The 21,287-nt window shown below is 41.5% G+C and overlaps 2 protein-coding genes across 2 annotated transcripts; one reads left to right on the plus strand and one right to left on the minus strand.

The window, feature by feature from the left end:
* Nucleotides 1-35: 35 nt before the first annotated feature.
* Nucleotides 36-3,798, minus strand: btf3 (basic transcription factor 3). Its single transcript, XM_061801966.1, has 6 exons — nt 3,681-3,798; nt 2,558-2,626; nt 2,334-2,447; nt 2,036-2,237; nt 769-825; nt 36-335 (listed from the first exon to the last, which is right to left on the minus strand). The coding sequence occupies exons 2-6, from the start codon at nt 2,624-2,626 to the stop codon at nt 289-291; spliced, it is 489 nt and encodes a 162-aa protein (XP_061657950.1). The 5' UTR covers nt 3,681-3,798; the 3' UTR covers nt 36-288.
* A 5,441-nt stretch (nt 3,799-9,239) lies between these two features.
* On the plus strand, nt 9,240-10,205 carry foxd1 (forkhead box D1). The gene has a single exon (XM_061801707.1). It carries the CDS (start codon nt 9,240-9,242, stop codon nt 10,203-10,205), a length of 966 nt encoding a protein of 321 aa, XP_061657691.1.
* The last annotated feature ends 11,082 nt before the right edge of the window (nt 10,206-21,287 follow it).

Here is a 21,287-nt window from a genome sequence, read left to right on the forward strand (position 1 = left end):
TGCTTTTGTGATTCTTTTCATTCAAACGCAGACAATAATTTCCACTCCATCTTTCTTTTATTCTCCCACCTTTAAGATGATCGCAAGGACAAGCAGACTAAAATGTAAAAAAACGATTTTTACCGGAAGTCTGCGTGTTTCAGTTTAAAAAAAGAAAAAAAAAGTTGCACATGATTGACAGCAGCTACGCTTTTTAAATTGCACACATGGCAATTTGTTTTTGTACGGAGGCCACGTATGAACAATAACACGGAGGAAAATTATTTTACACAATCGTCGCTTGGTCCTCTAGTTTGCTTCGTCCTTGGAAGCCTCGTCAAAGTTCTCCACCAAGTCTGAAAGTGCACAAAGAAAAAACAATATTAATATAATAATAATATATTATATAAGTCATAAAAAAACAGGACTACAATAGAAATTTTCCAAGACTAACCATTTTCTCCTACAAATTTGACATTTCTTTCAAATATAGACAAATCTTTTCTCAAAAACAAACACTTATTCTTATGTTGCCAAAATATATATTTTTAAATTAATCGTCATTTTATCAAAACAAAATCAAAATTTTGTAATTTGAAAAATATTTTTCCCCGCCAGAAACTGAGCTGTAAAGAGGCAAGACGTTAATTGTGCTGAATATTTATTTTTATTTTAGAGGTTACTTGAGGTCACCCAACCAAAAACAAACTCTCGATTTTCAAAAGTGCAGCTATAATTATTATTATTTTTTTTTTATTTTAAATGTGATGACTCATCACCGGAACTGACCTGGTACTTCGTCGTCGTCTTCTTCTACGGTGGCGATGGGCGCTTTCCCATCTGTGGCTGCAGACATACAGGAAAAAAAATATATATTCTAAATATTTCCTAATTCACCCAGTTTGTCTTTCAAATCAACGATGATTTTATGGATTGTTAGTGTATTGATAAAAACACTTTGCAGCTGAGCAACGTTGCCACATGCAGTGCATGGGATTTACCCCTTCGTTGATTCCCCCCCCCCACTCAAAAATTATTTTTTTAAGCCTCTATATACTCTAACGTGTTTAAAAAAAAAAAAAAAAAAGGGGGGGGGGGGGCACAAAATACTTTGGTGGTTGAACCAAATCTATGTTTCCCGCTAAAACAACTTCTCGAGAACGGCTTGAATTGAGCAGGTGAAGCCAGATGGCACCAAAGCCCGCCACAACGGGAAAGTCGTCATCGGTGTCAAGGAAGTACCGCAACTTCCAGCCTATAAGCCGTGACTCTCCCCCCCCCCCCCCACTCGCGTTCGGGCCTGTCGTTTATTTGGCGATGCGACTAATTTGTGCACTCGAGCGGAAAAGGTAAGCGTGAGATGGAGGAATATACGTCGCGAGGAAGTGACTTTTACCGGTATGTTTTTTTTTTCTCCCCCAACTGGCCTTGTTAGTGCTGCGCTAGCCTTTTTTTTTTTTAAAACATATATTAATATTGCTGCTGTGTCTCAGTGAGTTGTACCAGTATGCCTTTTTTCTTTTTTTTAAACAGCCTTGTTAGCGCCGCGCTAGCATGTTGCTGCTGAGTTACTGCTATGTCTCAGTGATTTGCGTATGTTTTTTTTTGTTTTTTTTTTTTTTTTAACCGGCCCTGTTAGCGCTGTGCTACCAGCCCTGTTTGTGCTACCGCGTTGCCATGTTAAGCTATTAAAACGTTGAAAACTCTGTGTAACCGTCTTTGTAAATATCTCGTGTTTCAATGTGGGCACTTGCGGCTTTTACACAGACGCTTGTGTATGTGCAAAATGGTATTTCCTTGACAAAATGTACTGGTTGAGCCTTATAATCCAGTACGCTCTGTAGGCTGGAAATTACAGTACTACTTTTTTTTTTTCTCCAAGAATATAAACCTCAAAAATGATCTTTTCCCTCCTGAAAAAATGTCTTGTTGACATTGTGCTAATACCTACTTCCATGAACACGAGATATGAAACGCTACTTTTCCCCAAAAGGATGGAAAATATTTCTCTTTTGGAAAAAAAAAGTCCACGTTGACCCGGGCAACACGTACACACCTTGTCGCGGCAAGGCCTCGGCGAGCCTCCTGAGGCTGGTGAGGCTGTCGGCGCCGAGCTGGTTGAGGATGCCGGGCAGCATCTCGGTGAGCTGCTTGGTCTCGGCGTGGCCCGTCACCGTGAAGGTGTTGGCGGCCAGCGACGCCTGCACTTTGGGGTTGTTGAAGTGGATCACCGTGCCCTGGTTGGTGAACATGTTCACCTGCCCGACCGAGCCAGAACACCAAAAAGTCAGACAGTAAGTCAGGCGCCCCTTTGCCCGTTCGCTCCAGGGTCAAAGGTCGGGCGGGCCTCGTACCTCCTCGATGCCGGAGATGTTGTTGACGCCGAGCTTCTTCAAGGAGAACTGCAGCTTCTTGTCGTCCGCCGTGGCCGTCCGGTGCACCACCTTCTTCTTTCGCCGAGCGCTCCCCTAATCGGATTACATGTAAAAAAAAAAAAAATGTGCTTCTGCTAGGGAAAAAATCATATTACAGAACTGCTAATTTCACAAGTGGAGGTGCCGCTATTTGGGTCACGTACCTTTCCTCCAATGCGGACCTGCGCCTGCAATTTTGCTAATTTCTCCTGATTCATTATAGTCTCTTTCATCTGCAGGGAACAAAAGAGTTCTTAACTCAACTGGGCAGCACCAGAGTCCAACCCAAGCACGCAATTTCTCTCTAAATCATAACAGATATTGTCAATCAACACGCGCTACACTGTCAAAACGGAGATGAATAATCCTCAGTTTTGATAGACACTGAGGTATTCATATTTTGAGAATACTTGTCATACAATATATATATATATATACATATATATATATATATATATATATAGCTTTATCTGGAAAGTACACCTTTTTATACAACTGTTTTGAATAAAACAAGTAAAATATTAGCACGGAACAAATTTGAAAGTAACTCAAAATACGCACATTAAAATTTGAAAAAATTCTCAAAAACACCTTAACATATCGTTTTTCTAATTTTTTTCTTGAAAATATATAATATTCTTATATGACTGCAAAATCGACATTTTATACAACTTTTGCCTAGAATGTCTTTTTTGCTTCAAAAAAATTGGTGGGAAAAAAAATATTTTTTTTCAACAACAAAAAAAAAAAACCGTGAAACTCCAGGATCCAACCTGATTGAGAGCACGAGTCCGTGTTTCATTCATATCTTGAAATTAGCTAAACATGTCGCAAATTTAAAACTTTATCAACACGACCTCTCGTGCCAAATTCAAACGACAACTTTATTGACAGGCTAATATTAGCTTCGAGAACTGTAACTTTCAGCTTAGCTTGGAAGCTAACGAGGTGCACCTAGAAAGGAAAAGAAAATGACCAATTCATAACCGTTTGACTAAATTGAGGAATAACAAAAGTCGGGAGGTGAAATTCGGGGTCCGACAGGCTAAATTTGAGAATTTAAGATCAAGGTGTGGCTGACTTGTGGAGGCCAAAACTCGCTGGCTAATGTTAGTTAGCATGTTAGCTTCCTGCCGCCCCGCCGTCGAGCGACCCGCAACAGGCGGACTACAAGCTCTCAGTCCACCTCCCCCGAGTCGAGCGGCCTTCCACACATCCAAACCGAACTGGAGACGTTGTGTTAACACTCGACGCCGCGAAGAAATCATGAAAAGGCCCCGCGCTTACCTGTAAACTAACAGCAGACACATGCGGGAAGGAAGATGGACGCCAGAAAGGAAGCCGGAAATGACGTAAATAAAAAGGGGACGTTTAGTGTGCGCGCGCATTGCTTATTGAGCTGTACTTCTCCCTGCGTTTAATCTCGCAGGTACGCCTCAGACATCATATCGGGGAAATCAAAGTACCAAAAAATGTGGCCATAATACAATTTAATAAGCGTACAAAATTCTAATATGTGCCCATATAATGCAAACTGTAATAAAGAAAAGGTCACAAGACCAACCCCGGGAAACAGGTCTGTCTGCAGACTTCCTGTGTTTGCTTCGCTAGCAAGCATGACGATCTTTCCATGACCCATTCATGCATTACATGAGCCGCTCATCCTCACAAGGGTCGCGGGAGTTCCGGAGCCTATCCCAGCTGTTGCAGGGCATATAGAAACAAACAACCTGTCCAACCCACAATCACACCAGTACAGTCCACATCAGTTCAGCTCGGGGTTAAGAGGTAAAGCTCCTAGCAGCGTAAACTAGCTTACTCCCCATCCTCATTCTCCTTGAGCTTGTGCTCGCCTCACCCTCCTGAACAGACTCCACCAGGTTGGCATCATGTCTGACATGGAAGGATTCAGATCTCATCCATCCCCCGTCTCTTCTGGTGTCCCCCAGGGCTCTGTTCTGGGGCCTTGCTTAGTTGTCGCCTAAATGTTAAGTCATCAGAAAACTACAGCTGCTCCAGAATCCCTCGACTCACCACATCTCCCCAAGGACTCTGCTACCTCCCTGTCCAATACAACGTCCGATATAAAATACTGATCTGTAACTTTAATGCCATCAATAACCTCACCCCCACCATATCTTGCTGACCTCCTTTAAATTTCCATAAAATTCCCGCTCTCTCAGCTCTTCAACCTCCATCCACCTCAAGGTCCCAACGTTCCAATGTTGGGGACAGAACCTTCAGCCTTCCTTGGAACTCACCACCACCTGACCTCCCAAAACAAAAGATCATTAATCCTCTTCAAAAACAAAATCAAGACACCTATTTAAGACTGCTGACTTACTTCTCACATCATTTGATATTTTGGTAGAGGTTTTATGTTCCGTTATTTTTTTTTTTTTGTATTGCTTTGTTGTGTTTTTTTTTTAACTATTTTTTATGAAGATTTTGAGTTTTCTTTGAAAGATGCCTGTAAACAAAATGAACCATTCATTCTTATTCTTATTAAAATTATTTGTTGTGGGCATAATGGTGAAAGACAATGTTATATTTTTGCATAATATTTGCATGTCGCGACATACAAATACTGTACAAAAGAGTACTAAGTACGGATCCCTGCGGGACTCCACAAGTGATGTTACAAAACTCGAGGTTATATCTGGATTACACACTATGTCCATTCTGGGAGAGAAGAAAGTGCTGAGGCTGCATTTGCAAACATGCCTCAAAGGAACTAAATTGTACTTGTCAGAGTAATTTTAATGTAATATACTTTTTACTTTTCACCTGATTTTTTTGTTTTATTAAAAAAGGCTACTTTTACTCAGTTACATTACTATGTACAGTATTTTCGTTTGTCAGTGTCTGGTGTCAAATGACCTTGTTCGACCAATCCTACCGAACCAACTGACAACTTTATTCGACCAATCAAAACGAGCCGGGCAGTCACATGACCTCCAAAGCCGGCCTACGTGATCTGTTTTTAACTCATTTATTTAAGAGCATCAAAAGAAATGTTCCTCCGGCTGATTTTACCTGAATTTACGTTATTTATCCAATATTGTTTTAGCACATTTTATATTTACTGGTCAATCTCTGAATTATCACCTTTCTATTTTTTTCCCATTTAAATGACCAATTGCTACTTTGATGAATTTGTCTTTTTTCGGGTCGACGTTGGTTTGCCGACTGCAGGCCTTTAGAAGACCTTTTTTTTTTTTTTTTTTAATCGACATTTTGGAAAAACTCAAATCTTTCGTCGCTGGATATTTACAAATACTGTATAACCACTGTGACATTATACAGTACTGTCTTTCAACGCACTTCCATCCCCGGCAACAGGCGCGGGCCGTGAACATAAAACAATCCGATGAGGAACAGGAAGTGCGGCGTGAACCACGCGGTGACCTTCGGAATGCGCGCAAACTAGTTCAGTGCCGTGAGGAACCTCCAAACGTCGTATGTCGGGAACGCGGAGGAGCGCCGGCACTCCTGAAAGAGGCAAAAAGAAATTATTAAAAAATCCACACACAATAACGATTTTTCAAGTATGCCAATTTTCCACGCATCGTTCAGTCTATTATTTTTTTTTTTTTTGCAAGATTTCCAATCACCTGCACGCACTGCAATGTGTGTGTGTTTGCGTGCACGTAATACACACTCTAGATCACATGGCCCCATGATCAAGCTTTATGGATTTATTTAGTTTTGCTTTTTACTGCTTTAAACCCTCAAAAAATGGCACCATGCAACAAGTGAAGTTATTTTTTTTAATTATTATTATTTTTTACAATTTCTGTGTCTACGACACATTTGTGTTAAAGCTCAGAGTATATTTCATTCGGACATGATTGTGCTGTACAGCATTACTTACTTTTTTTTTTTGAGAACGTGTAAAATTGCACCAAAATGTGGGAAAAAACGATAATAGCAGCATGATGTATTTTCATTGCAGAAACGTCTTACATATTGTTTTAAATCTATCGTTTCTTTTTCCTTTTTGCATGAAAAAATGTAGAAGAAAATGCAATTCGTATTTCATATACAGTACATATTTTTTCCATGAAAACACAAACTTAAGTTCCCCCATAATGAGCTAGAATTTTTTTCCCATCAGAAAACATTTTTTCCCTCGAAAATACAAACTTTTTTTTCTAACTAAATAGGCCACCTATACTTCCACCCTCAAAAAAAATCCTATCAAAATTTCATTTATTTTCCCAAAACTATTTTCATTTTTTTAAAGTTTGCTCGACAATACAGATATAAAAACAAAAATCCAATATTTTTCGACAAACCTATCCTGACATTTGCTTTCAAATGTTTTATTTTCTTCTTATGAATATCGCCCCCCCCCCTAATTATGTAAACAGCGCCTCGCGGTCCAACTGGATAAACTTGATGAGAGTATTTGCGAGTGTACCTAATATTGTGGCCAAGCAAGCGACACATTTATTGAATTGAATTATGTATAATTGTTGTTATTCGTTGGCATTTAAATTGTTGGCAAAAAAAAATAATAAAATGAAAAGCACAATCTGCATAAACTACTAACACTACTTCTCTCGGCTCATCTATCTATCTATCTATCTATCCATCTATCTATCTATCTATCTATCTATCTATCTATCTATCTATCTATCTATCTATCTATCTATCTATCTATCTATCTATCTATCTATCTATCTATCTATCTATCTATCTATCTATCTGTCTATCTGATGTAATTTAATCCACTTTTTGCGTTCTTTGCCTCAAGAAAACAACTTTGAAGAACAATTTTGTGACTTTTATTTACGTTTCCAAAGCGTCAACGATGCCTGAAATCCCCTGTAGATGGCGCTGGACTAAAGAAAACATCTGCACCGGCCATGCCAAATCGCTTTCAAGTTGCCTCTTATCTGAATATCCACATTATTTCTGGAAAAAAAAATAATAATAATGACAACATTGATAAGGTAAAGTTTTATTTTAATGTAAGATTCCCCCCTAACGTCCTGAATAGAAGCCAAATTTGTATGTATGTATATATTAATTTTAACGGGCTTATTTTCAACACTTTGCGCTTTCGATCTTAATGGCAAGCCTGAGGCCTGCAAAAAAAAAATGAGATTAATGTTTATTTTTTTAAATAAAGACAAGGTGCGTGTGTTTTTTGCTGCTGACATTTAAATGTCATCCATAGAAATGTTACTGTTGTTATTGTTGTTGCACTCGCCTCCGATGTGTGGTGCAGTGGCGGTGATGGTGGTGGCGGGGTTGGGGAGGTGGGGGAGTTTGGGGGGGGGGTTGCCTGTATGCTCTGCGTGACCCGTGACTGATGCGAGTTAACAGCTGACTCTTTCCCATTGCAAAGGGCTGGCGGATAATGGAGATAACTAGCGCACATTTGCACATTTCAGGCTTTCATTGCAACTGAGGGAATCAATTCAAGGTTTGGGGCACCCACTTGACTTCAGTTTTTCTTTTTTTTTTTTTTTTAACAACGATTTATGTTGTCAAGACAGCGGCGGCGCTGCAGTTGTGTTTATGTGTTGTTTTATGATTTCAGAGCAGGAGTTTTTTTTTTCAAATTTAAAACAAATATTAATTATTTGTGTTTTTTTGTTCAATTTGATCTTCATGTACAGTATTTTGTATTTTTTAAGTGTTCTATAAATAGCGCTGGAGGGTTTGTGCAATATTTTTTTTTCTTTTGAAGAAATAACTTTTTGTACTTTTTATATATTTTGAAAACGATTGGTAGTTGCATGTTTTGTATTTTTTTATTTTTTATTTCAATTTATTTGGTTTGTTTTTAGGATTTTGATTTTTTTTTTGTTTTTGTGATGATGGATACACACGCACACACATAAAATTAAAAAAATACTGCTTTGCTTTTTGCTTTGCTTTCCAGATTTTATTCTAATCTTTTTTAAAATTTACGTTTTTTTATGTTGTTGGTTTTATTAGAGTTTTGGGCCGCAGAGCTACAATAACTTTTAAATGACATGCTTCTTTTCTGGCTATGTATCAAAGTTTTTCAAATAAAAAAAATGTGATCATTTCTATCCATTGAATTGATGATTTGATTGATGATCTTGTTTTCATGTATACTTATTTTTCTTCATTAGATTATTTTGATTTTAACTGTTTTATTTTTAACCACGACGAATACACGACCCCAATGAATTTTACATTAATATTGCTCCATAATGTATTGGTTTAATTGTCATTTTAAAGTCAGTGGAATATTAGAAAGGTCGTAATTTATTTTAAAATAATTTTGGTTTTGAATGTCAAAACATGTCAAACAAACAATGTCAACAGAGAGTCAAAGTGGTTTCTCATGTATTTATGGCGAAGTAATTATTTTTTTCGCCTGCTATTTACATTTTTTTTTTTTTAAATATAAGCCCTTTTTCCCTAAACCGGCGCAAATTTCTCGAACCTGCGTCGCCTTTGTTGGTGTGGCCGCCTTTCGGCGGGCCTGCGTGACGTACGCGGGTCACGTGAGCGGCGCGGCCCTATAACTAGCGTCGGTCGGGTCCCCCTTGCTCCCCCCCCCCACTACCCCCCCGCCCCCCTCCTGGATACACTTCGGGGCCCCGGCGCGGCTTTTTTTTAGCGGCTTCACAGCTTGGCCCGGCCCGGCAAGGAACGGGACGGGACTGGACGCCGACCCGCCTTGAAGCATATGGACATAGCGGGAGAAGAGAGCGGCCCCGGTCTCCCACTTGCGACGACCTCCTCTTCCTCCCCCCCTCCTCCTCTTCCTCATCCTCCTCCTCCTCGTCGAGGGTGGGGGGCGCGGCGGCGCTTCCTCATCTGGCCTCGGTGGACGCGGCCGGGCGTGAGAGGAGAGCCATGACTCTGAGCTCCGAGATGTCGGATTCCTCCGTCCTCTCGGAAGAGACCGACATCGACGTGGTGGGCGAGGGGGAGGAGGGAGGGGAGCAGGGACGCGGCACCCCTCCGACGCCGCTGGCCCAGCCCCTGCATCGGTCGGAGCCCACCGCCGCCGCCGGTTCGGACGCCTACAAGCCGGCGTCGGCGGCCGGCAAGAACCCCCTGGTGAAGCCGCCTTACTCGTACATCGCCTTAATCACCATGGCCATCCTGCAGAGCCCCAAGAAGCGACTGACCCTCAGCGAGATCTGCGACTTCATCAGCAACCGCTTCCCGTACTACCGCGAGAAGTTCCCGGCCTGGCAGAACTCCATCCGCCACAACTTGTCGCTCAACGACTGCTTCGTCAAGATCCCGCGGGAGCCGGGCAACCCGGGCAAGGGCAACTACTGGACGCTGGACCCGGAGTCGGCGGACATGTTCGACAACGGCAGCTTCCTGCGGCGGAGGAAGCGCTTCAAGCGGCAGCAGACGCAGGACTTGCTGCGGGAGCACGGCGGCTTCCTGCCGGCCGCCGCCTACGGGGGCTACGGGGGATACGGCTGCGGGGGCTACGGCCTCCAGCTGCAGTCGTACCACACGCACTCCGCCCTGTTGGCCTTCCAGCAGCAGCAGCAGCAGCAGCAGTCCGCCCGGCACGGAGGCGGCGTCCTCCCCGCCGCCTCCCTCCTGCCCTCCGCGGAGCGCCCCCGGGGCCGCTTCTACCCGCAGCTGGGCGCCGCTCCGCAGGGCTCGCCGGCCGGCGCCCACAAGTCCGGCTCGCCCGCGCACCGCTCGCCCTTCTCCATCGAGAGCATCATCGGCGGAGGCTCGCCGAGCCCGTCCAGGACTTCCCCGGCGGTGGCGCCGGCGATGGCCGCCTCGCTGGGGCCGCCCTCGGCGGTGCTGCACCCGCTGGAGAACTTCACCGCCGGCGGCTGTTAAAGCGCGCTCAATCGATCAAACAATCAATCAATCGAACAGACAAACAAACTAACAAACACACAGAAAGACAAAACTTGCGAACAAAAAAACGGCCCCTCAGTGAAAGGTAGGACTATATTATTTTTGTATGTTTATTGGAGCGCGCGCGCGGACCGGTCGGCGTGCGCCTTCACGCGCTTTGAGACCATATTTAATGTTCAGAACTCGTTTTTTTTCTTTCATCTTCTTGTTTTTCTTTTGAGAGCTTGAATATCAGGACGTTTGGACCTTGTCTCCTCCAGCCACAATCTCAGGACGAATTGCTATAAATGATCACGTTGTTTTCTTAAATAATAATAATGATAATAAATAATAATGTATTAATGTGCTAAACACGTTTGTTTTATTATTAATAGTTTGGTCACTTTGAAAAGATTTTTTTGATTCTAAACTTTGTAATAAAAACAAAGCGTTTAAAAAAAATAAGTCGTCGGTTTCTAACATGCAGTGTGTTTATTTCAGTAAAAAATATGAAATAATGCACATTTATGACTACGACGAAATGAAATAAATGAAGTGTGATATTTTTACACAGCTTGTTCTTACGAGGAGAATAAATTCATTTTTTTGGGGGGGGGAGTTAATACAGGAGGAGAAATTCGTTTTTTTTCCTGACCAATAATCAGTACACACTCATGTGCTATCTATCCACATATATATAAACTTAAAAATTATACAAAACATTTGTAGTTTTCATTCTAGAATATAAGTGGATGTCACATTTTACAGTATATATTTCATCTGTCACACTTCAACCCCAAAAAAAAAAAAAGCGTAAATTTTACTGGGTCTTTCAAAAATGTAATTTATGACTTTGCCATAAAAATGTAAATCACTTGGGATGGCGTGCTAACACCCAAACGCAACGGCGGCCAGACACTGCTGCACACTTTTATCATTTTCATAACCTTCAAACCGTCATCAACCTTTTTACGTGACGTTTGCCAATGTAAGTTATTTTTTAAAAATGGATTTATATTGTGTGCATTAATGTCACACTTTGCAGGACATGTACACAAGTGTGTGTGCGCGTGTGTGGAGTGGGGGAGGGAGTTGGGGGGGGGGCGTGACCCCTTGTCACGCTCACGACAACAAGGTGCACACAACCCTCACGCGATACTTGCCGCCGTGCCCTCATTTTCGAAACATCTGCACGATTAAAAAAAAAACAAAAAAAAAACACGCAAAACGTTTATACTTATGTGCAATATAAACATAATACACATCACCCCCCCCCCCACACACACACACACACGCATTTGGACATAATTAGTTTGCTGTCTGCTGCTTCCGTGACTGCCGTCCACTGCGTGTGTGTGCGTGTGTGTAGTAGTGTATAGCAGCTAAATCGGTGCATCGCTCGCAGCTAGTTCACTGGGCCACGAGAGGACAGCCATTGCGTGATGATGTAACATGCAACGTGGGAGAGAAAGAGGGGGGAGAGAGAGAGAGAGAGAGAGAGAGAGAAGGAGGTCAGTGTGTTGACAAACAAAACAGGAACCCCCCCCCCCCCCAAAAAAAAAAAACAACAAAACAAAGCATTTTTTTTTTTACATTATGGACCACAAAATAGCTGTAACAACCACGCCAAATGCTAATTTGCAGCCTTTTGTGGCCGGAAAACGCTAATCGGTGGCCGCCATATGCTAATTTTTGGCTAATTTGTGGGTGCAAAAAAAAAGGTATAAGACAAATGAGCATGTTTTGCCAATTTCATACGCCGCTCAACTGATTTCGTGGCCACAAATAAGTATGTTGTGGGGAAAAAATTGTATATCGATGGCCACAAGTGTGCTAATGTGAGCGGAAAATACTAATTTACAGGTGTGATATCATTGCCGTGAACAATTCGCATCTAGGCTAGAATCTGGAATACAGGAATGCGCCAAGGCACAGGTTTTACATTTAAAAAAATTCTAAATGGCAGAGCACCAAACAAAAATGTCACTAAATGAATTATTTTGGACGTCATTATACGTCACTGGCATGGAGGGACAAACAAATGTATATTACTTTGTTAGCCTAATAGCACAATTGGCAAAAAACTATTTTATTTATTCACAGTAAATGAGAAAAACATTTCCATTGCAGGTATGTTGCTATTTATTGATTGGATTTAAAATGACAAGCAATTATGCTATCAGGCTAACTGAATAATAATTTCCCGACCAATGATATGAAATTACTTAATTTTCTGGGCACATGATGATTGGCGCGTTCCAATTTTTGGCAATTTCTAGATAATTTGCCTACCCAACTGCGCAAAACTTATTTTTATAAAACTAGTTTGTATTTCATGTGCGAATTTGACCTAAATCATGGCCACAAACTCGTTTATCATTAGCAAATATGCATTTTCTGCACACTTTTCAGTACTCCATGTTGTTTAGAAAAATTTCCCACATCATTTTTACTGCGACGACAGTTAAGAACGTGAACTAAAAATGCGACGGTTCATCTGTATATTTTGTTTTGATGTCGCCGCTAACATCTTTTTAGGAAGCCTCAAGAAATGAGATGGAAACAAAAAGCAAAAAATCAATAGAACTTGCACAAGAAATTGGAATTTGTGGCCGCAATGTGCGTACAAACGACTCATTTGTGGGTTGCATATGAAAATTTGGACGCAGGAGGACTCAGGGGAAGGCCAAGTGGGCGCCCTCTAGTGGCACCCGAAAGAATCACTGAATTCAATCTTCAAACTTTTAAGCCATTTGTGAAACATGATGACAAATGTTGACAGCATAGGCCAATAGAAGCAATTTGCCGTGCGTACGTTCTTTTGATTGGGCAAATTCCCCTCGTTTGGAATTTGTCCCGATCTCTCGCAATTTAGCTAGTCATACAAATTTGCAGAAATTAGCCCCAATCGGCACGAAATTGGGAGGACGCGTCTATCGTAACGCGATGCTTGGAAAAAGCTGAACGGCAAGTCAGCCATTTTGGTTTGAAGAAACCATTTCAGTGTCAATTTGTCCGTGCACGCAAATTCGTTAAATTAGCCCCCAATGCATTTCCCTGATTGGCGCCAAATTGGGTGGGCGTGTCCGTCATGCAAAAGTCTCAAGGAACTCAGGCCTGAAATCAAACAGGAAGTGACTTGACTGATTAATTGATTGATTGTAACTTGACTAATCGTAATTATTTCAGTCCGTCATAATTAGCTGATCGATTTTTTTACTCTTCCTGACTATTGACTGTGAAGGAGGGGGCGACCGGCCTTTACTCTGGTGACCCCGGGCTCCCCTGACTCCGCCCCCTGGTGATAGCCTAAAGCGCAGGTGTCAAACTCAAGGCCCGGGGGCCAGATCAGGCCCACCACACCATTTAATGTGCCCCGCAAAGGCAAATCATGCACGTCAATGTCCGGGATTCTTGTTCAAATCTGTATCAAAATTTCAAATTGTCACATCATAAATGATAACGTTGAGGTATTGCAAGCATTTTTAACGTTACCAAACATCAACAATAGTTGAAAAAAAAACATGACCCTTGATTTCTGATTCCAAAAGTAATTCATAAATTTCACGTGTCAATATGATGAGGCGATAAACGATTTTTATGATTTCACGGTCGTAATGGCCCTCTGAGGGAAACCCGAATTACAATGTGGCCCGCGATTAAAATGACTTCGACACCCCTAAACCTACAGCATCAATAATTGATAGATTTATTTTACAATCCTCCTGTTGTGTTGTAGGGATTAAAAAAATAGATTACATTCATTTTGGGGCCTTATCACTGCCTTTGCAATGTCCATTTGTGTCACCGTTGTTATTTGAGGAAGTACGACATTATGAAGCCTTTAAATTGGTGAACAGATTCATTCATAACCAATCAACTCACCCCCCCCAAAAAAAAACACACACACACACACATAAACTCTCTCTCTCTCTCTCACACACACACACACACACACACACATGCATACAAAAGCAAATCATAAGTGCTCGTTAGTGCACGGGCATGCAATGACCCGCATTATGGATGCCCATAAACGCACCGCAGGTGGGCCACATCATTAGGTACACCTGCACCTGGATCATGCATGCGTTCCCAATTACGTAAGAATTTCATTTTTTTAAACATCAAATAAGATGTACTGCGTGGAAATAAAATAATAAACATTGGAATGCAAGCAAAAGAAGATAGTTAGCCATTTATATTTATCAGTCATAATCTTTTGATTTCAAAATGTACATTTATCAGGACAGCAATATAAATATTAATATTCAGTCATATTGAGTCTGGTTTATGGCTTGTAATATTAAAAACAACAACAACAAAGCGCTGAAGAGCAGCCGAGGCCTGCGCGGTCACCAGCTGGAAAATGTTGTTGATTTTTAGTTTTAGCCCAACATGAGTCAAGGGCATAATAGCAAAATAAAAAGAGAATAAAATTAATCAATTCCTAAAATAATACATACTGTATTGTATTTGCTGTTGTTTTACAACAATGAAAATTTAAACTGTGACACACTCATTCATTCAAAGGTCAAAACATCAAAAATCAAACTTTTAAAATTCAATGTATGTCAAATGTAATTCGAATGCTAACAAAATAAGTAAAAGAAAAGCACATAAGATGAAGTTGAAAAGAGGAGAAAAGTCAGAAGAAAGAAAGAAGAAAAAGTCGAAAAAGATACAAAGACAGAAAAGTGGAGATTCTTCAAAGAGGAAGAAAAAGAGCCGTCGACAGATGTTTTTCACACTCAAGTTTGAACGTAACGTGAACATCATTAAGGGACCCCGCAAGTACTTTTCGTTTCCCCCCTCCTTTCTTTACTCCCTTTTTCCACCTTTCTTCCTTTCTTTCCGTACCCGCTTGCATTTCCATTCTTAACGTGATGCAAAGCAAAGTGAAGGACTTTTTCAATAGAAGGTACTTAAAACGTTTGTTAACTGGTTAGTAATCCAGCCAGTTACTTTTTAGTTCGCCAGCTAGCCTGTTAGCGCAACGAGAGACACCGTTTTGATACCTGTGTTAGCTCGGTCGCTCACTCGTTAGCTCGGTGACGTAATTCGAAAAGTTCTTTTTGGGTCGTTGTTAACTAGCTGCTTAGTTAGCTGAGAAAGTGTATTTTGTTTGCTCTTATAGTCGATCCGTCAGTCCTCTTAATTTTAACTTAGCCTGTTAGCCAATTAGCTCAAAACTGCTATGGGAGCTATTGCGTTTATTTGCTCATTTGTTCCCACAATATGGCAAGTGGTGAAGTTCAATTTTGGTCAGTTTGTTTGTTTGTTAGGCAGTCATCACGCCAGTTTATGAGTTTGATAGTTAGCTAACTAGTTAGCTTACTAGCGCAATGGGAGATGCTATACTTTAATAACAGTTAGTTAGTTAGTCGAACAGGGGAGAAGTTACTTTGTACATTGTTATTCCAATGGAAGTAATTAGTTTGTAATAATTCTAAGAAAAAAATAAAAACATAAAATAAAAATATAATTCAAATAATATAATGATTGTAAATAATAAACAAGGGCATGCAATCAAAAGAAAATAGCAGAAGGGAGAAGTTATTTTGTTCACAGTTATTCCAACGAAAGTAATTAGTTAGTTTGTAATATTATAATGAAATAAATAATTAAAAAATAAACTAATAATTATAATAAAATGAATAATTAAAATAATATAATAATTTTAAATAATAATCATGGGCATGCAATCAAAAGAAAATAGCACAAGGGAGAAATTATTTTGTTCACTGTTATTCTAATGGAAGTAATTAATTAGTTTGTAATAATTATAATAAAATAAATAATAATAAAAAACAATAATAATTAAAATATAATAATTGTAAATAAACACGGGCATGCAATCAAAAGAAAATAGTTAGCCATTTATATATATATATATTCAACCATAATTTATCAATCATAATCTATCATAATATTTTGATTTCAAAATATACATTAAACAAAATGGTAATATAAATATTATTATTCAGTCATATTAAGTCTGATTTATGGCTTGTAATATCTAATAATAATCAATTAGTTTGTTGAACAGCAAAATACTTAGTTGGCTTGCTAGCCAGTTAGCTCGCTAATGCAAGGTGACGTGTTCTGTTCTGATCTCTGTTGCCGAGTTACAGCAGCTGGTCAATTTAATAATGCAATTGGAGAGTTTTTGTTTGTGGTTTTGTTCACTGTTAGTTACCTAATTGGTCAGCTAGTTGAGCAACGAAAAAGGTCACTAGCGCCACTTCACGGTAACATGTTAGCACTTTTCAGATGTGTTGTTATTTGTCCTCGTTCTCGGCCGTCTCACCTCAGCGTGAACTCGCAGATCCTACTGGCCGGATCGGCCGCAGAATTATGTCGCTGCATTTTTCCAATTTTTTTTTTCCTGCTCTTTTTTTCTTTTTTTTTTTCCCCCTAGCCACCGCCACGCTGCACGTGTTTTGTTTGGCACGCTCCTCCTATAAAAACACGCCTGCACTGTAGCTTATCCGTCAAGCTGGTGCTCAAACGCCGTGACAAATTAACAGGCATTTGTTAGCGCCGCCTTCATTACAAACTCCCACTTAGCTTAAAATAATAAACGCAGGGTGGACGTCACCCCGCTGACTAGCGGACCGCTACTTCGTCTTTATTTATGCTTGACAGCTGTACATTCAACGATACTAACCGATTTAATGATGATGTACGAGTTACGTGAAATATTTTCATATCCCACGTCACACAAAAGGTCGGTAGAAAATCGGTCACAAGGAGTGATGTTCACGTACTTAATTAGCGCATTAGCACCAGGGACGACGGGTTTGGATCGGTGACTTTATGAGTAACTCGTTAGCTAGACATCTAGTCAGCTAGTTAGCGCAATAACACCAGGTCAGGGGTTTGTTAGCTAGCTGGCTAGCTTGATAGTTGGCTAAATATCCCAATGTGAAATTCTATGTTTGGCTCATAGTTAGCTACTGGATCGAGAAATCTTTCAGGTCTTAGGAATTACTTGAGCTGCAGTGGTACAAATGGGCCAACTTATGGTGATTAAGTGACTTGCAATTGTGCCAATTAACGAGTGATGGAATTTCGGCGGTCAGTCGACTCATGCCAGAAAGACCAACTTTCTGGGTTTGGTTTTAGCCAAACCCCAAGAGAGTTTAGCATTTTAGCTGAATAATTCAGAACTCATTGTTCCTAGGTCCATATTTATCGTATTTAGAAGAGCAATTAGATGAAAACAAAATTGTCAGTGTGCAAGCTGGCAGCACGTGGCGTCAAAGTCGGTGCGCTTAGCATTTAGCGTAGCGAGCCGCGGGCCTGCCCGCGCGCTTACGCGCAACAACGCCTCCGGCTCATAAACACATCAGCGGGTCCTCGGTCACGCCGCCGCCCGCCGGGCAACACGCACCAACAGGGATGACGCGAGGCGGAGAGGCCGCCAGAGAGACCGCCGGAGTCCGTGCCTCCATTTTCTAGCGCGCTTTTGCATATTAGGGTCACGGGAAGAGAAGTGGGGTCCAACTTCTCTCGCCAAAAGTCACCTAAAAACCTAATCCCTACCCCTACGAACAATTTACAACAATGCGTGCGTTGGGAAATCCTTTCAAAACGGAACCTTTTGTTTGTGGAGGACTACATTTTTATCATTCCTTCGAACCTTCTTAATGAAGTGCTCCTACAAGTTGTTTTGACGCTTGCACGGCATTTAAAGGCGCAGCGTCGGCTGGACTCTCGCCGGAGTTTTATTTAATACTTCCTCCCCGGGCAGGGGCGCTTCCCGTCGGCCGTCACAACATGTCCACCGGCCCCTCGTCAAAGCGGGACGTCCCCGCGGGGGCCGCGCGTCGGGGTGGCCGCCGGGCCCACCCGCCGCCGACCGCCGACTGCGCCGGCCAAGTAATCGGATACAAAATGTTCCAGTTAGGGGCGGAATGTCTTTCTTTCGGACTAAAAATAAAAAGCTGCGCTCAGATGAGGCCGGACCCCGATGACGAGTAAGTCCAAACAAGACTGCTTCCACTTTTGAAGAATTCAGCTCGACGCATCATGAAATTGATTAACTGGAAGACCATTTTCATAACTTTTACAGGGTTTTTTTTGTGTGTTTTTCAACTTAGAACAGAATTGGAGCAGATACTTTGGTACTTTCTTTTTACTACTACTACTACTACTACTTTTTTTTCTGTTAATTCTTCTATTTTATATTATTTTTAGAATTTTTATTTTTTCTACTTTTGAGTTGAATTTTCATTCCATTATTTTTATTTTTATTTATTCATTTTATATTTTATTATTTTTATTCTCATTCTCAGATGTTATTTATGTATTTATTTTTTATTTTTTATTAATTTCTTCCTATTTTAAAACTTCACTACTGTTGTGATATTTTTGAAAAATTAGAAAAATCAACACAATCAATAGAGATACATTTTGGAAAAAAAAAAAAAGTAAAAAATATAAAATTCTTTGTTGGCCACAAAACTAACATTTTATGGAATGTTGGAATGTGTGAGAAATGAAAAACTGTTTAAAAAAAACTGAAGGATTGTTTCTTGGGCATGAAACAATGTTTGACATAACATTTCATGGAATATTAGTCAGAAAGTTGCGTCCTAGAAAATAACTAAATTCTCCTTGACTACAACAATAATGTAAAGAAACAACAACAAAGGTTTGTTTCTTGAGCGTTTCCGAAGTTTGGAAAGCGAGATGGTCCGAAATTGAGGATGAGGAAAAGATGGCCGTCGATCTTTCAGGCTGTCGGCAGAGCGACTTTGCCTTTTGGCCGTCGTGTGCGGTTCTCCGTTTCAATCTGCCAAGGAAGTTTGAAGACTTCCGAAATGTCTCCCTCCCCCTCCCCGTTCTCCCCCCGCGGTCCGCCCACGTCATCGGAAAAACTCATTTCCTGCCCTGTTTTCCTCTTCGGGTGTTACGTCAGTCTGACTTCGTCAGCCCGCCTTTACGGTGATGATGCCGCAATACGTACTGGACGTAAAACAAAGAAAACAAAAATTGGGTTTTCATCAGTTTTGAATCCCCCCCGGGCCGACGGTGGGACTTTGAGGCCCGCCGCCGTTCCGTCCCGCTTAAGTCAATCGAGGCTCCGGCTTCAAAGGTTTGTCGACTTCATCGCCAGAGCCGCGACCTCAAGCTGCCATTCGGCTCGAATTCCCTTCCAGACGGAAGGGAGGGAAGCCAGAAGTCGGGAGCGAGTGGTCGCCGAGGTTGAGGACGGAGCGCTGGCTAATAACAGAGGTGAGGACGCTTGACACCCCCCCCCCCCGCAGAATTACAACCAAAAGAAAAACCCGCACAAGTGCTCGCTTCACAAGCTCAGTCAGCCCACCGCTCTGCAAAAACCCAAATCGTTCTTTTCAATGGCCAAACATCTCGCTCTACTTATTTGAGGACAAAAACGTACAAGATCTTATTTTCAGAATTTTTCCATTAATTTTAGGGATAAAACTACTGAAGCGTATTGCTGCCACACCCCCCCCAAAAAAAAAAAGTCGCTATCACGTTATAACAGGATATGTTTCACGTTATAATGTGAATCATTTCATGTTTTAATATAATTAATACAGTTCACATCATAACATGAAACATTTTATGTTACGCTTCCGTACATGTGAATGGACTTCGAAGTAACTAAATACTGTCAGTACACTTGGAGATTTTCAGGTTTAAGAGAAGCTTTCTGAGTTTATCGACAGAAACGAAAAAAGAAACTCTGTGGTTGAAAATCAACATTTACTTAACTTAATCTAGTGGTTGACAAACTTTTGCTTTCTTACAGTAGTTAGTAAACAACCACTGAAAATAACACACAGTCATCGACGTCGAAACCACTGGCAGCAAAAGTGAGTACACCCCTAAAGGAAACTGCTCAATAGTAGATAATACTGCATTGTTGTGTGAAAACAAAATAGCGACAAAGCGAGTACACCCCTGAGTGAAAATGTTAGTGGTTCAAATTTTGGATACACGACTGTGTTTTTAAGGGCATATTTTACGGTCATCCAGGAGGGGCTCGGTGTCGAGGAAGAGCCGTGAATCCAAAGAGCTCCCGCAACAAGAGGAGGCCTCTCCTCTCTGGCCATGTTGGCACGGCGACGGTGGGGGTCCTTGCGGTAGCTGGGCTCTGTGAGTTGTGTGGGTTGAAGTCTGGGTGTCAGTCTGCTGTAAGCGATCCGCTCGCGACGGACCGCCGCTTCTGGCAAGGCGCCCCGCGCCGCAGAATCATCTGAGCCGGAATCCCCTCGACTGGCCGCGACGGTCACGCCCACGCCGGTTGTGTTCAAGGGTGCGTCACCAGATGTACTCCAAAATAATTTTGTATTAATTTTCTTAAAAAAAAATAATAATAATAATTCATAACTGTGGCTGAGGAGTATTAATTGAGCGGCAGTCGGGCGAAGTTGTATGGGGAAAACCGCAAGACTGCCTGGCGGTGTTGTAGAAACTGGAACTGGAAGCGGATCGTATTTCCTCACAGGTACGTATAAAATGGCTGGTCGGCTCGTCAAAACGTAACGGTTAGCCTGCTAGCTAACGCCAGCGCGACAGCGTGCCATCAATTTCGTGTCATTGATCCGAACTTCCTCAACCACTGGAAACACGTCGTGTCTTCAACCATCTTGACACGAATGGAAATGCCAGTCATCCGAACTTGAACTTTTGTTTTGCAGAGGATAAAGAAGATATGCCTGTGACTATTGTTGTGTCCTCCGTTCACGTTCTCCTACTGTTGGTGCTCAAACCCCATTTGCTCAAAGGTTTGTGATCGGCACATCATTGAAGCTAGGTTCATTAGCCTGTCCATGGCCTTTTCCATTGCCTGTTAGCATTAAGCTAGAGACTTGTTTGTTCTACTTGCGATGGAGTTGGCTGCCACGGTGTGATCCTCACGACTCAAAACAAACAAATCGGCCAAGCGATTTTTCCCGAATCTCGTCAGTCGGGGTAAAAATGTACATTTCGACCGGGGGCCTCGAATCCTTTCGAAAACAGTTCACCTTACGTAACGGATTTGTTTTGACTGACGACTCATTCGTTCAAACTCCGCTTAAGAACCGTAAAATCATCCTTTTCTCA

This window comes from Syngnathoides biaculeatus, chromosome 17, assembly GCF_019802595.1.
Source record: "Syngnathoides biaculeatus isolate LvHL_M chromosome 17, ASM1980259v1, whole genome shotgun sequence".
Lineage (NCBI taxonomy): Eukaryota > Metazoa > Chordata > Actinopteri > Syngnathiformes > Syngnathidae > Syngnathoides > Syngnathoides biaculeatus.